At 43.9% G+C, this 16,198-nt stretch overlaps 1 protein-coding gene across 10 annotated transcripts in view; it reads left to right on the plus strand.

Moving 5' to 3' along the window:
- Positions 1–16,198, plus strand: part of KMT2C (lysine methyltransferase 2C) — a 176,912-nt gene that overhangs the window by 47,226 nt on the left and 113,488 nt on the right. For all 10 annotated transcript variants that reach the window (XM_072327392.1, XM_072327391.1, XM_072327396.1 and 7 more), the window contains one exon: positions 7,420–7,558. In XM_072327392.1, the coding sequence (XP_072183493.1) occupies positions 7,420–7,558 (139 nt within the window). The remainder of the gene's footprint in view (positions 1–7,419; positions 7,559–16,198) is intronic.

Below are 16,198 nucleotides of genomic sequence, written 5' to 3' on the forward strand. Positions count from 1 at the left end.
AGGATGCTGTGTTTTACTGTATGTCGTCTTGCTCTGCCCCTCTCCATAACAGTGTTACACTTTTGATGATTAGGTCTCCATCATGCCCCCTAAAAAACAGAAAGAGGCACGATACGCCTGGATAGTGTTGTGCCTGTCTGTGCACACCCAGATGCAAACATAAAACTACTAATCTAAAGAAATAGTGTAACCAGTGTGTCCTGGTAAGTCTTCCGTAGGCTTTGTAACCCTTTGATATTCATGAATGCTTGGCTTTCTGGTTTTTTTTTTGGACATCTTCCATTAGTTTCAGCAAATTTCTTTGCTTGATGTTTTCTTGGTTCTGCATTTAAACTCACAGGATCTGAATTCCTTGATTATTCTCTCTCCATTTTGAGAACACTTATAAAGCATCCATCTCTTCACAGATTCTGTAATTCTTCCTGTCTTTGTGTCACATAAAAGCATTGGGATCCAGACTGATCAGGAAGAAGTGCAGTGGGATGAGTATTGGAACTGCGGAGTCTCTTGGGAAACTCCTAGTAAATCCATTGGGCATTCTGTTTACTATCTGTACCGCATACAGCAAATCTGAACATAAATTATACTTAATAACAAACCCTTACTTCCCTGTGGCGTTTGGAGATTTCAGAAGCGATAATACATAAAACATTTGGGATGATTCTGCCAATGCTTACGTTATCATCCCCAGTAACCTTATCTGCTGCTGCAAGGATGTTGCCTGGACAGTTGCTTTCTTGTTGGACTTAATATGAATTTTCTGAAGATAAAGCTTCCTTGTCTTTTGTCCCTGGGCAAAGGACACAGGAATCAGAAACAGGCATTTCTCAGTGCAGGAACGTTAGCCATGTAGAAGCTGTTTGAGAACTCTGGGCAAATTCAGAAGGTCATGAAATCTGAAGCAGCACAAAAGCAATATCTTGCCTATCTTCTGTCACCACATGAGCCATGCTGACCAGAGCCTTCAGCTAAGACGAAGCAAAACACACCTGAGGAACTTCTCCTTTGAGTAAATTAATGGAAAACACTCCAACTTGTTGACGCCAACGACCTCGTGAAATCTACTTCGTGCTTTTCATCCAGCTGCTCAGACCTCATCGAGGTACTACTTATTGCTTCTGAAATTAATGAAGGGAAGAGCTGACACCACCGAGGGCATAACCTATAGATTAAATTTATCCATAAATATTTGGAACAAGTCTGCGCTTAGAAACACACATAAGTGTGTTTGGAGGCCATTAGTGATATGCGTACTCATTAAAAAACAAGTAGTTCCCTCTTAACTATGTAGCTGTCTGCCACTTGTCCAGACACTGGAAGAACTGGCAGAACTGAAGGGCCTTTCTTGGGCCTTTGTTACTCTAAGCATCTTATTATTTCTCTTCTTATTCTGGTAATTTGCTTGTCATAAGGAAATCACACTCAGCAGGAAGTTATTTTGTATGCTCCCTTAAATCATTAGTCTCCGTTGATAACGTTATCATCATCCACACTTGAAATGGGCCGTTTAGAAAATTTTGAGTATTTCTTCCTTCTGACTGATAGCTCAGGGGTTGGTGGCACTGGTTTGTCGTAGAGTCTCTTTGTTTCAAAACTGACTCTAATCTCACTCAGTTTGTCACTGTGGAGGTTCTTTCTGAAATGGAACCTTTGAAAATCGATTTTCTTCAGTGCTGGAGTTGCAGATTACGTATGAAACCGTGCTTTGTGAAACATAACCAGCAGGTTTTTGAAGTTTTCAAGGCCCCTGTTCTTGCAGCCTTCTCTTTGCCTGCAGCATAGTGCTACTGCTGCTGTCGTGTTAGTCATACAATCATAGAACCCTTAGAGTTGGAAGGGACCTCTCAAGGCCATCCAGTCCAACTCCTCTGCAATGAATAGGGACACCACAGTGACAGTAGGGCAATTGACATTGATGTGACCAGTCAAATATATTGAAAGAGTAGGATGGATCCTGTGTGCCATGCACTCTTCTCATAGAATGGACTCGATGATCTCTAAGATCCCTTCCAACTCGCACGATACTGTGATACTGTGGTAATGACTGGAAGTGGTGCTGTTTGGAGTAGATTTCAGGTCTATGGATCTATCTCAGTAAAACTGTTGAAGCTGACTCACTGATTTGGTATAACAGCTACTAAGGAAGTTTGGATCTCCATCCTGCCTAATTGAAATCATTGTTAGGAATGGATTGGCTTTGGAGTTCTGTAAGGATCTGCCCTGGTAACCGTTCTTCACATCAGATATATAAAGTGAAAAAGAAGTTGCTGATGATATAAATTAACGCAGGAAAATAGAATCATAGAGTGGTTTGGGTTGGAAGAGACCTTTAAGATCATCTCGTTCCAGCCCCTCTGCTGTAGGCAGGGATTCCTCCCACTGGACCAGGTTGCTCATAGCCCCATCCAGCCTGGCCTTAAATGCTTCCAGGGAGGGGGCATCCACAGCCTCACTGGGCAACATGTTCAGTGTCTCACCACCATTAAGTAAAGAATTTCTTCCTAATATCTAGTCTAGATACACCCTCTTCTATTTTAAAACCATTCCCCCTCATCCTGTCTCTACCTGCCCTTATAAAAAGTCCCTCCCCAGCTTTTCCATAAGCCCACTTCAGGTCCTGGAAGGCCGCCATAAGGTCTTCTTCTATAAAAATGAAATACCCATTTGCAAAGCACTGAAGAAGGGCCACAGTAAAACACTGTGCAGGGGAAATTAACCTTACGTATTTTGAAGGAACAAAAGTTGTCTCTCAAATATCCTTTGCTACCTGAGAAAGTGATGCTGTTGTTTCTCAGATTGCAGGACTTTGGTGAGTTGAAGAAACAGGTTTTAAGAACTACTGACAAAGGAATAAGGGGAAAACAGCACCAATGTTGTAGGTGTCTTTTTTTTCCTCTTGCTTTATAAATCTGTGACATGACAGCATATTAAATGCTGCATGCAGTTCTGCTTCCCCTTCTTTAATAGGACAAACTATAATTGGGAAAATACTGGGAAGGCCAGCAAGTATTATAAAGGAAAAATAGCTTCTGTGCAGGGAACAGTTAAGGTAAAAGACTTCAACCTGAAATTATATGACTGAGGAGGAATTTAATAGGATCCTTCAGAATGATGAGTGACAGGGAGAAAATGAACAGGGAGTGATGATTCATTTTGTTTTATAACACAAAAATAAGGGGACATCAGGTCATGGTCAGAGCATAAAGGTAGGTGTGCTTGCGCTCAGCATGTACTTACATTTAAAGAATTCATTGCTACTGAATGCAGTAGGCATGAAAAATAAAGGTGTGCTTCAAAAAGACCTGGGAAGTAATCAGATGAATGCTATGGAACACCACCTCCATCGCTTGCTATGTCTGATCACTTGTAGCTGGTTATCCAGGATACGTTGTTTATAATGACATGATTTGGTTTGGATGGCCGTACACCAAAAGCCATATTTTTATAATGAGTACAAAATTAGCACGATGTTGTTTTCTGTATCAACCACATCTATTGGAATGAAGTGTTACATACACATTGAGATGTCCAAAAGGCAGTGAAAACTTCTCTCCTTGTCTCTATTCGTAATGAGGTTCAAAGTAGGTAAATCGCTGTGCTGGCCTCCAGCAGGTGAAAGAAGGGTATGGAGAGGTCTGTAAATGCAACACATGCATCATTTGCAAAACAAAAACCAACCAACAACTTCTGACGTGGTCGTACATCTTACTTTTGGGGATGGAACTTCGCAGTGGCGACTTAAGATGAAGACTTTGTTTATGCCAAAGGAGTTTGTGCATTTGGTCACTGTTGTCACACTTGACCTTCATTTTGCTTTTTTCCATCTCCCCCACAGTTAGTTGTGTGTTCAGCAGGAAAACCGTGTGGCTACAAACTCACTGAAGGCCGTGCAAAGGCAGTAGCTATTAGCAACCATTCCTGCGTGTCTTTAAATAACCCTGGTTTGGCTCTGTGGTGTCTTGGTGGTGGGCGTGGGGCTGGTTAGCCACAGCATGTCAATTTGTTTCCCCATTTTTGGCTGTTAAAACCTGTACATAAAAGGACGGGTTATATGGAAGATTGCTTCACTTCAGTGGGTGCTGCAGGTGACAGTTTGTAAGGTGCTGGGCCTTATGAAGGTGATGTTGATGCAACGGTTCTGTTCTGTGTCCTGAACTCTGCTGAACGGATACTTGCTTTGTTGGTGAGTTGGGAAAGGGAAATGTGGGAAGTGGAGCATTCTGTTTCTTGCTTGTATTTTTGTGGGGCCCACAAGGCCATATGAAATACTTGGTCACGTTGGGCTTTGTCTGCAGCAGCAGAACTGTGCGAAACCACCACTGTGGCTGAGTTAAAAACTTACAATCCCCTATTGCAGAAGACGCATCAGTAAGCAGCAGCTGAGACCCCCGTGATGCCCCTGCTGCAATTGCTGGTACTGGCACTTTCCAGCCTGTAATGCTTTCTGTTCTTATTGAGAGCTCTGGAAGCTCCCAGCATTTGCTTTGCTGTCTGCCAATTTGGAAGTAGGTCTGACAGTGGAGTCCCAGCCGGTAAATGGGCTGAACAGCCGACTCGGTGCATCTGAACAGCAGTGGGGTTTTTATGTTACGTTTATTGCCACCGCTTTTGTTTTTATTTTTATTTATTTTTTCCCACCCGCGGTACTGCAAACTGAGGAGTGACTTGTGAGATTTCAAAGGAGATTGTTGCGATGACAGAACTTCCTATGTATTTCTCTTCTTTGCAGTTTTTGCTTTGGAAAATAGTTCTTTGAAGGCTCTCCCTTCAAAAAACAACAGCAGCAGTAACAAAACTTTGGGCTATGCTGGTATCTTTGCCCTTTTGCCATAGCAGAGTCTGCACACACATCTTATCTTGCTGTGGGTTTACCCAAGTGACCTAAAGAATCGCATCTTGTGATTACTAGGAAACAGAAAAGGGGCAGTTTAGACTCTGGTCAGTGTTGCTTCATCACTGTTGCTTCACCACATCCCCAAAGAAAACTGTGGCCATGTAATGACATTTCAGCCATTACCAGACTCTTCTTTCCCACTGGCATTCAGGTGATAGTCTTGAAGGGAACCAGTGCCACAGGTGGGCTCACAAAAGCCAGCTTCAGGAACCTTCCCTGTGTTGTATCACTGTTGTATCACTGCCTATAAGCAGTGCAAGTCAGGATACCAGCTCGTATTAGAAAATACGGGCGACCCACTATTAGTAATCTATTGAGAATGGTATATGCTGTTAGTTATTGTCTTTGAGTATTCACTGCGTTTTCCTCTAGAAAGAAGATGAAAAATAATTGTTGAGGAAATAAACTCACAAACAGTTGGGAATTGCATAATGAGTTTTTTCAACTCTCAGCCCCCTCAACTCACTGCACTTGGGCAAGACCTTAAGTTTGACAGAAGCAGTCATGAAAACGGGATGCAAAATAAAGCTTTCTATATGAGTCTGCAAATGAAATTCATATATAATAATTCAATAATTATTCATGGTTCCTTCATTCCCAGAACCTTCAGAGGTGGATGCCTTACCCAAATCTGATGGGTGCTCATTAGATAGACTGAAAAGCAGATGATGTCTCAGGCCAGATGCTGAAGGAACATCTCCGAAGTAGCGATAAGGATATCAGCAGCACCTTTCCCATGCCAGTGCTGGACCTGCGTGTCCTAGGAGTTTGGCTCATGATGCTTTTTAAGTCTGTTCTTCCCTAATCTTCCATTGGAAGGCTTTCACAAAGATCAAGTGTGGCACACACAACTAACAGAAGCATTCTCATTCAGTTCAGTGAGCACCACATTTTCGCTCTTCAAGCAGCGCGCATTGAGACACAGGTTGGTTATTACAGAGGCAGCACTCGAGATGCTCTTCATCTCTTTTAGTATAATTTAGGGCCCTTCTTTGCTGGAGCAGCAAACAGCAGGAGGAAGGCACCATACGGGTGTGAGCACATGGAGCGAGTAGGGAAACAATCTGTCTGGAGTTCTTGAGAATGACTTAACGCTCCTGAACTTTGCCTTTCTGATGTAATGGGATGAAAGATGGTGAACAGTAAATGATTTTTGCTTACTTGAATGTGCAAAGCACAGCAAAGTTCCTTTCTCAGAGCTTAACTAGGTGAAATTAATGGATGAAGTGCTGGTGCTGGCAACACAGCCAGGCTACAACCTTTGGTGGTGCTAGGCTGTGTGAAGGGCTTTGGTTGTAGGGGTGCAGAACCTTACGGGTCATCATGAACTCTATAGGACACAGAATGGTTGTAGGGGTTGTTCGTTCAGACGGAGACGTTTTTTGTTTGCGTGGGATTTTCGTTTGTTTTGTTGATGTTTTTGAATGGGGCTGTTTACTATTACAAGGAATGTATTCCCAGCTGGGCATTTATTTAGCGTCAAACGTCTGTCAAACTCTCTTTTGCTTATTTTTCCTTTTCCTCAGGACAGGTTGGTGGGCTGCTTTTCAAGTGAACCATATGGCCCTGTGACAGGCAGTCCTTTTGGAGTGTTCCACATGTCCAGAAGCATCTCAGATGTATGTTACTGGGTAGCTTCACTGAAATAAATGAAGCAATTCCAGCTTACACCAGCTCGGATATCTGGCACACCCAGTCCTGTACAGGAAGATCTTATTCTTTATCCTCAGTATTGTGGTTATCTGAAGTATTTTTTGGATGCCTTTAAACATCATGCAGTGCCTCCCTAAATGAGTTCACTCCAGGTTAAGGAATAATTTTCCTTCAGTCTCTCTGTATGAAAGATTTCCCCTTCTTGATCTGCTCTGGTGGGTGTATGATTTCAGTATTGCAGACTGAGATATGCTCTCCTAAAGTTGCAATTTTATGTTCTAAAGATTTTCCTCTTTTATTGTTCTTATTTAAAAGATGAAAGCTTGTAGCAGCTTTTTTTTTTGGCATGCCTACCTTTGTCGCAGATTCTTCTATTGCAGCCTGATATTAATAGGAATTGGAGGGAATGGTTTTAAACTGAGAGTGGAGATGCTCAGGTTCAGTGTTAGGAGATGCTTTATTCAGAGGGAGGTGAGGCACTGGCATTGCTGTGGGTTGCCCCATCCCAGAGGTGCTCAGGCTGGATGGGATCTTGGGCAGCCTGAGCTGGGGGGGAAGGGAGGAGGGCAGCCAGCCCCATGGCAGGGGTTGGATCTAGATGGATCCCTCCCAGCCAGAGCATTCTCTGATTCCATGATTCTCTCCATCCATATTTCCACTCACCATCATACGCTGTGTTATGTAAACAACTTCACAAGCATCCAGTGTCATGTTTTAGTTAGGTGCATAAAGATGGTTTTTTCTCACATCTGTTTTGTTGCGTTTGATGATATAGGAGTTAATTTGTCTATTAACAGATACTTGCATCGCCTGCTTGCAGGTCTGGTTTTAGTAGTCGAAATAAATAATCATTATGTGCATTTTTCAAACAGAAGTCAAAGAGCAATCTGCAGAAGAGGATGCCCAGGTGGAAGTGGACAGCACCAAGCAGCTAACACCAGTCCTTCAGCGCTCAGTGTCTGAGGAGTCTGCCAGCTCCACTGCCTCCATTGGTGTCGAAGCTAAAACCAGGTGAGTGGGTGAAGAGATGGGTTGTGGAGCTGAGGAATGGGGCGCAGAGTGCTGGGAGCACAGGCTCAGGGCACACTCCTGGTGCTCTGAAGCATCGGTAATAACAGCCTGTGCTGGCAGCTGCTGTATCTCAGACCAATGGCTTAATTAGTGTACGGGGAGATTGAGGTGAAAAGCACACTTCTTAAATATTGTCCTCAGATTATATGAGTAAACTCTCGAATTGCAGCATATTGGCTGTTTGAATTCAAGCAGATGGAAGTGAGATTGAGATGCACTGTGATTACTGGAGGATTCCTCCTGAGAGATCCACATAAAAGTAAATGAAATCCACATAAAAGTATTTCTGAACTTTCAGGTTGTATTTCTGTGTATTCAGGAGCAACAAAGCAGTTGTTTATATATATGCATCTTGTCAGTTCCGACGTGTTTTTCCTTATTTAAGAATTTGTAATACTGGAAAATCATTATTTCTGATATTTCTTTTCCCCCCCAGGTTTTGTCAATGTAGGAGGTTTAGGTTAGATGTGAGGAGGAAGTTTTTCACCCAGAGGGTGGTGATGCACTGGAACATGTTGCCCAAAGAGGCTGTGGATGCCCCATCCCTGCAGGCATTCAAGGCCAGGCTGGATGTGGCTCTGGGCAGCCTGGTCTGCTGGTTGGCGACCCTGCACGTAGCAGGGGGTTGAAACCAGATGAGCACTGTGGTCCTTTTCAACCCAGGCCATTCTGTGACTCTATGAATATAGACTGCTCCCAAATCAGTGAAAGTATTAGCTAGAATTAATGATATTATTTGGGGAGAACTAAACCATGCTGCCTGTGATCAGTGTTGAAGCAGTATCAGAGTATGAGAGCTGCTGTGAGCGTCCTCTTCTGCTGCGCTTTGTTACGTCTGTTAGCAGTTAGTTACAGGTGTGTTTCTGTTTTGACAGACTCGGAGACAATACTGTAGGCATTTTAATTCCTCCTTGTCAGACACACAACACGTTTCCCATGCACAAGAAATTAATTCCTTTTCTGCATGTATTACTTTCATATTTTACATGCCTGCAAACTCGTTAGGTTCCAGCAGGTGCTTCCCTCCTTACAGAGAGTTCTGCTTACATAGACCTGGTGTGTGTACCTGAAGGAAATACACAAATAACTCTGCTTTTACTGGCATCTTCCTAAGCTAATACTAAGTTGTGGTCAGTAAGTAGAGCGACTTGAACTGAACAGCTGTTCTTATTCTTCATTTCATCCTGTTCTGGATCCTTTGCAGAAATTGTTCTGAATGCCGTTCCATCCGCTCTCTGTTCTTGTCAAGGTTGCTTTCTGGCTGTTATTGTCAATAGTTGATTCCAGCACTTTCCTTACCCATAAACTTTGTCTTAAAAGCTGGACGACAGTCAGCCAAATACAAAAAAAAAAGGCCCAGCATAGCTCTGTACCAGCCCTTATTTGTTCTCAACCTATTTGTTCTGCCAGCTGGCAGTGCTGAGGTTGATTAGTGCTGAAAGGATATTGTGGACCTATTGCTTTGGCTGATCAAAGCATTAAAAAGTTAAATGCTATTAGGTTATAATAACAATGGTCATACCCCATCTCTGATGGTTTTGAAGGGAATGTATTAAAAAGTTGTACAACAGTAACGGGGAGCCTGAGGTTTCTCTGCCCAAAGTCGGGTCAGGATTGGGATGTCGAATTGGTGTCATGTTAGTTGCAGGAATAGTTGATATCTTCATAACAGTGGGAAAAAGTACAACACCGGGTTTTATTGGCACTGTGTCTTGAAAGCTACCAGCAGAATGCCTCTTCTGAGCCGCAGCTCCTTCATCAGTCATTTGTATTACGGTGTTGATGCAGGCACTGTGACTCGCAGGTTGGAAGGCCTGGATGCTGAGTGGCTTGATTCTGTTTTCTTAGGACAAAAATGCAACGTGTGATGTAACACACACAGCGATGACTGCTGGTTCTCTTGCATAATGGTGGGAGGAAATACATGGAGATTCAGCATAAAGTAGGACTCCATAAAGATCTGAAATCTCTAACTTGGGAAGACGGTTTAGAAGTTGCTTTTCATATCAGACATTCTCACCAGCTTCACCTCCTTTAGTATAAGCTTTTTCTATTTCATTTAGAGTGTGATTAACTTAATCCAGTGGAAACGTGCATAAATTAAGATATAAGCTTAGGTATGTGAGAGTTATGGGAATATTTTTTAACAGACAGTGAATACATTTGCCAAAACACAGAAGAGAACCAGCAGTAGGCAGTACATCGCTTTTACATAGCATCATAGAATGCTTTGGGTTGGAAGGGACTCAAAGATCACCCAGTTCCAACCCCCTGCTGTGGGCAGAGCCAGATCAGGGCTCAGGGCCCCATCCAGTCCAGCCCTGAGCACCTGCAGGGATGGGGCACCCACAGCTCCCTGGGCTGCAGTGCCAGTGCCTCACTGCCCTCTGACTGAACATTCTTTTCTCTTTGATAGTGAAGACAAAGAAAGGTGTTAGGGAAGTGTAGGACGTGGGGCATAAAACAAAGCCTTTTAAATATATATCTTGCTGTACTAAAATAGAGAACTTAAGATAGTAGGATGCATCAGAACCAGGATGGGATATTCAGAAGCTGAAAAATTCCTCAGAGTTTGCCTAATGTGGTATCACTCTCCTGATCCTCCCTAAGGCTAAATAAGAATATCCAAAAGACAGGAGATGGAAAAGGCCTCCAGTTTTGGAACCTTTCTGCCTTGTGTAGAGTGGGCTGTGTGTGCGTGGGACTCCGAGAGAGCTGTTCTCTGTGGCTGGGCTTTTGGGTGGGGGTTGAACAATGGGTTGAGGAGAGCTGCTCAGAAGGCAACGTGCTGAAGTGGTTGAGATAAATAGCATGTGAGCCATAGGGGTAGGGCAGGCGGCAAAGGGTGAGGGGTGTGTGTGTGTGTGTGTGCTGAGAAGCAATGAGTGAATTATTGACTGCAAGTGGGGAGGGGCAGCAGCGTCAAAAGAAGATAAACTATCGAGCCTGGCAGCGGTGGAAATAGTGCTGCCAGCACTTATATATCAGGAGTGCCATGGGGCTTGGAGCCTTTTCCTTGGGTTGTTCCCGTATTCTTTTCATAAGCCCTGTGTGAAGCCGAGGACTTAGGGCTGAGTGCAATCCAGACCCTTGGGAAGGAGGCTGTGCCCTGCCTGTGCTGCCTGCAGGAGCAGAGGGAGTATGGCCAGGAGCTGGCTGGGACTTGCAGCAAAGCCCACTTCTACTTTCCTCCTCTATTTCCCACATTGAAAGCATCGAAAGCTAACAAGAATGACCTGGAAGCACAGTTTCTGAGGAGAACAAAACACTTTCTGATTCATTTCATTTTCCAACAACTTGTCCTTTTGCTGGAACTACGAAGGAAGAACAGTCCTAACATCACCAGGCAGAAGCTGAGATTTTCATAGAGCATTCCTGATTTTGCCAATCTCCCTTTCTGCTTTCCTCCTTCTCTTTGCAGTTGGTCAAACCACAGCATTTTCATTGTGTTGCTGCTGCTAAGATCAGATACGGAGGCTGGAGATGGAGAGATGGGGTGCTTTCTTCCATCAGAAAGAAGGGGTTGATGAGCATCTGTTGATTGTGTGAACAAAGATAATGTGTGGCGAAAAAGCAGCAGTGAACTTCGTTATCTTCGTTCCTTATCTTTTTCTTTCTTTTTTAATCTCCAAGGAAAGAGCGTTACAAAACTTGCAGCACTCAGTGGAAAAAGAAATTGCGGAGTGGCATATAGATTAGATAATCCAGATAGAACAGCACTGCAGCCATGGCGGGAGAAGCTAGATCTCTTTAGGAGGTAGATAAAAGATTTAATATCAAATATGTTGAAGATTTGTTTAAGTTGCAAAGTCAAGCACTTACTTTAGGGGATACCAGCGTTAAGACTAATTTTGAAGCACCAATCGCTTTCCTTCGTGCACTCGTGCTCTTACATGGTTTGGAGTTTGACTTGAATGCTTCTCTGTAAGAATTCTGTGTGCAGAGTGGACCCAGTGAATGAAACAGGGCGACTGAAGTCAACGCACTTGAAATCGTTGTGAGGTTTTGCTTTGAGGCTGATGGTTGTTCAAGCAGTTCTGTCTCACATTCGCAGGGCTGAAAGGGGCCTTTAGAAGTCATCTAGTCATCAAGGCAGGTAACTACAGCTGTCATTCTAAACAGAACTTGATGTAAATTGCTCTTAAATATCCTCCCAGTAATAATCCTTCCAGCTCTTCCCCAAGCAGTATCTTCCAGTGTTTTTACTGTTAAAAAGATTTTTGTAAGGTCTAACTGAGATTTTCTTCTTTCTGGGTTTATCCCATTACTTCTTGTACCATCTGCCAGGGATAATGAAAGACAGACTACTTCCTTCATTGCTGCAAAAGGCTGTTATTTACCCAGCACGTTATAACAGTAATCCCAACTTTCTTTCCTATTTTCTTTGTAGATCACGTTTTCCTGAGCTCCGATTCTGCTCCTTGTTTTGTTTTCTCTCCAAGTGGTCCACCTGAAGCACAAAGTGGGCATTGCACAGAGAGAGGTTTCACATGTAGCTTTAATCCTGCCTTATACTTGAGTTGCACAATTGACACTGTGGCCTTAATGTTTTTAATGCTGTTGTGTGGAACTTTTGCCTGGTTGGCGTGCGTAACCATGCCTTTAAGTTGCACGGTTCTCCACAGTCCGTCTATGTAGAGATGATCCAACCACTGAAACAGTATTCCGAAATGCCTCCTGTGCTCTGTGAGCAGGTTCCCCAGCTCTCTGCAGCCCCGCTTTCTGTCACACTTTACCTCTCACAGACAAAGGCTCCTCGGCAGTTATTCTGTCTCAGCCGGGCTGCTAAGCTGCCTCTCTCCACCTGGTTCTGCCCTGTTGTTTATGTACAGCTGTCCTGCTGCTTGTGGGCAGCCAGCCTACCTCTGGCAGGCCAGATCTGTTCACTGTTTGGACAGATTTTCTCCCCTCTGAGAGATGGCAGGTAGACAGCAGCATCCCGTGAGCTGGATGCCATGGCTGGCAGTCTGTCAGACCATGCTGAAGTACCGACAGCCGTACCTGGTAGGCAGCCTCATGCAGACCAAGCGAAGAAGCGGATGGGATGCCTGCTTTGTCTGAGGATTACATGGCTACATTTTGGCCACAAATGGTGGTAGGAGGCCGGCATCCAGTTCAGTTCCAGTGTTCAGTGCATGCAGTGTCCGCTCTCATTTCTTCCAAATGATCAACTTGTCTGTTATTTTTTCCCCCTCCAGCATTATTTGTTAGACTGCTTTTCATAATGATGATTCATCACCGTATTCCCATTCTCTTTACATTTCTAACCCTACTTTCTGCTCATCAGTTTGGGTACAGTCTGCTTTAGCGCATTCTTTCTTGGCTTCTCAACTGATCTGCATTTCCCTTATTGCCACTTCTGTTTGTGACGTGACATTTCTTCTCACATGTTCCTCCATTTTCATATTTGTTTTCCTTGCTCTCTTCCTGCTTCCTTTGGCTTCTGTATGATTTGTGCTATTGTGCTATTACAAAGGGAAGTGGTTTTTAAGTTGAAGGAGGAAAGACTGAGGTTGGATGTCAGTGGGAAGTTCTTCACAGTGAGAGTGGTGAGCTGCTGGCACTGGCTGCCCATAGAGGCTGTGGATGCCCCATCCCTGGAGGTGTTCAAGGCCAGGTTGGATGGGGCCCTGGGCAGCCTAGACTAGTATTAAATGTGGAGCCTGGCGGCTTTGCCTGTGGCAGAGGGTGTGAGCTTCATGATCCTTGAGGTCTCTTCCAACCCACACCATTCTATGATTGTCCTGTTTCCCCATCACCTTCCATGTCCCTCCCACAGTACGTGTTCAGTCTCACCCTGCCCCTTCATTCATCGTGCCTCCCTTCGTGTCCAGTTCAAATCTTAAGCTGTAGTTTCCTCTTCCCTCCTGCTCCACTGCTGTGCATTCCAGCTGAGTTTCTCCTCTTTGTATCTGTGCTGCTCTTCATGGCAGCATCCAGAGGGTTGACTGCAAATACAGGCAATTTAAATGGCAAAATCTGGATTCAGAGCAGCCATAAGCTTTTGTGGCTGAGATGGTCCCTGTGAGCATTTCTAACCTTTGCCAGAAGCTTTATGCATACACGGGGAAAGGATGGTGCATCTGGAGTCTGAGAGATGCTGTGAGACTGGGGCGTGCTTAGTGCTGAGAGTTTCTGAGCTTGCAGCTTTGACGTGCCAAAGCTTTGTGTGAGCACGTGTGGTCTCCTTGGTGAGATCAGAAACATTCAGAAATAGAAGTCTGGGTTAACTTTGGTAGGGCTACAGGAAGCGTATCTGTACCTCCGAAAAGGAATATGGAAAACTGGAGGAGTGTCACAGCATCAAAAAGGTTGATCAGATGTAAGGAGTAACCTCCATATGCGAAGCAGGTGAATGAGCACCTTTCCATCTGTAAAAGAGACTGGAGGAGGAGGAGAACAGGCTTATGGAATGGTAGGTGGCCTCAGGAGGGTGGCTGTGTATTGACTGCTTCATACAGGGAACTGAGGATTTGTCAAATGAAACTCTCAGGGCCGGACGCAGGATGAAGGGAGGTGATTCTTTACACAGCAGGCAGTTGTCAGGGGTGGCATGGAAATCCTTGCCAAAGGATGTTGTGGATTAAAAAAAAATAGTAATAAAATGATGTGAATTGAAGGGCAAGCTTGGCAAGTTCACAGAAGTGAAACTGAGAATTACTGAATACTCAGGAGTAGAAAGCTCTGAACTGAAAATACTTGGGGGCATGGAAAGTATCAGCTGTTTGCTGCGTTCTTTAATACCAGTCATGTATCTGCTTATCGTATTTCCAACGCTAGCCATTCTGGGTGGATGGACCTTTAACCTGACCCAGCGCCCTTCTGACTGAATAGCCCCGCTGCTGTATTTCATGTCTGCTGTAAGCAAGTGTCCGTAGATGTGAGGCTTGAATTATGCAGCACAGCACACTTTGCTGCTCCCTCATGTGACCGAGCAATTCTGATGGCACTTTCTGGAAAAAAAAGCCAACTTAGTATGTATTAAATCAGCATTTTTCAGGCAATGTTTTTTAACGTTCATACAAAGCTGCCTATGAGAAACCTCCTAAAAGGTGCTGCCACCTCTGCAAGGGCAGTGCATTTCTGGCATGACATATATTGATTTGCCAGAAGAGGGAATCTGTGTTGAACAGATAATACTTCCTGGGTGCGAAGGCGCGGTGAAGATACAGACCACGTTGCTTCTTTTTTAGGAGGGAGGTGTTTATCACTCACAAAACACCTCTCAAAGCAGTGATGAAGTGCCACCTCTATGGTCTGCTGACAGCTGTATTCTATGTGGGACCTTTTGTTCCAGACCAAGAGTCAGTTCAGCTGGACACAGAAGAAAGATTTTGGCCATGGAGCAGAGCAGCGTTCACTTAAGTTAGCACTGGCATGTTGATAACTCCCCCTGTATTTATGGCATGTGAAGTTCTAATTGATCTTTAAACATTTGTTTAGATTAAAGCTGGCACGTGTGGTACATATTTGTACTTTTTAAATCTTAAAAACTCGGGGAAAAGAAGCGTTGTTTTGCTGGTAATGCTGGAGGGGGGTAATGTTTTCTTTCAAATTGCAAGAGTATCATTAAGTAGATTATATGGCTGCAGAACTCCAACTGTGCCAGTTGGAAGAAATTGGAAAGCAATTACTGTCTAATGTTGTTTAATTGCTTCGTGCAAACTCAGAAGTTTGAAAATCCTTCACTGGAAGTTGTGAAGTTCGTACAAACTGCCCCCACCCTTCTTTTTGTACTGCCTAGTTAAATGCCGCTTTCAAAACCGCCTCTGTATAGAGTGTCAAATGAATTCCAAATTTCAAGTTGTCTTGTGATTCAGTTTCCTTTTGGAAGGAGAACATTGCATGTAAAACATTTAAATATAGCTCACATCTGAGAAATTCTGCATCTCTGCAACATCTCTATCTGGGACTTTTTCATGTTTCTCAGGCCTCAATATCATTAATTCAACAGGGCGATGTGTTGGGTTGCCGACGCTCTATCAATGGGAAGTCATTGGGATGAGGGTATAATGAGATGTAGTCTCTTGTAATGAGATTGCTCCAAAGTTTGCATTGGTAGTTTTCCTTCAAACTTCTTTATTATCAAAGCTCAGATGCCGACACGACATTGAGAAGATGAAAAGGCAATATTCCACGCTTCCCAAAGTGCTGTAATAACTTCAGCTCTGTGAGTATCTCACGTATTAGAGCACACACTGATGCAGACCACTGGCATCATTTGAAGTCAGGAATCTCTTTTCTGTTGAAATGCAGCTTGCAGGTCTTGATTTGAATCAGAAGTGATACAGTGCTGCGTCTTCACTAAGGAGAAAAGCAATGTACTCTGTAAACAATGCAGCATAAAATGAGGGTGAAGGCAGAGAGTGCATTATCACAACTTGGCACGGCTAAGTAAATAGTAGATCCCCCGTAGTGTTTAATTTTGCCTTTTAACATATGGTAAAACAACTAGCAGGGTTAGCTGGGAAACTAATTCTCAAGGCCAGTTCTCATCAGTCTGCTTTGATAAACTGTACACATTGCTCTGTTCTAGCTGTCCACTCCCTGCTCCTTGCAGGGGAGTTGGAAGGGACTTTA

This window comes from Excalfactoria chinensis, chromosome 2, assembly GCF_039878825.1.
Source record: "Excalfactoria chinensis isolate bCotChi1 chromosome 2, bCotChi1.hap2, whole genome shotgun sequence".
NCBI classification, from domain to species: Eukaryota; Metazoa; Chordata; class Aves; order Galliformes; family Phasianidae; genus Excalfactoria; species Excalfactoria chinensis.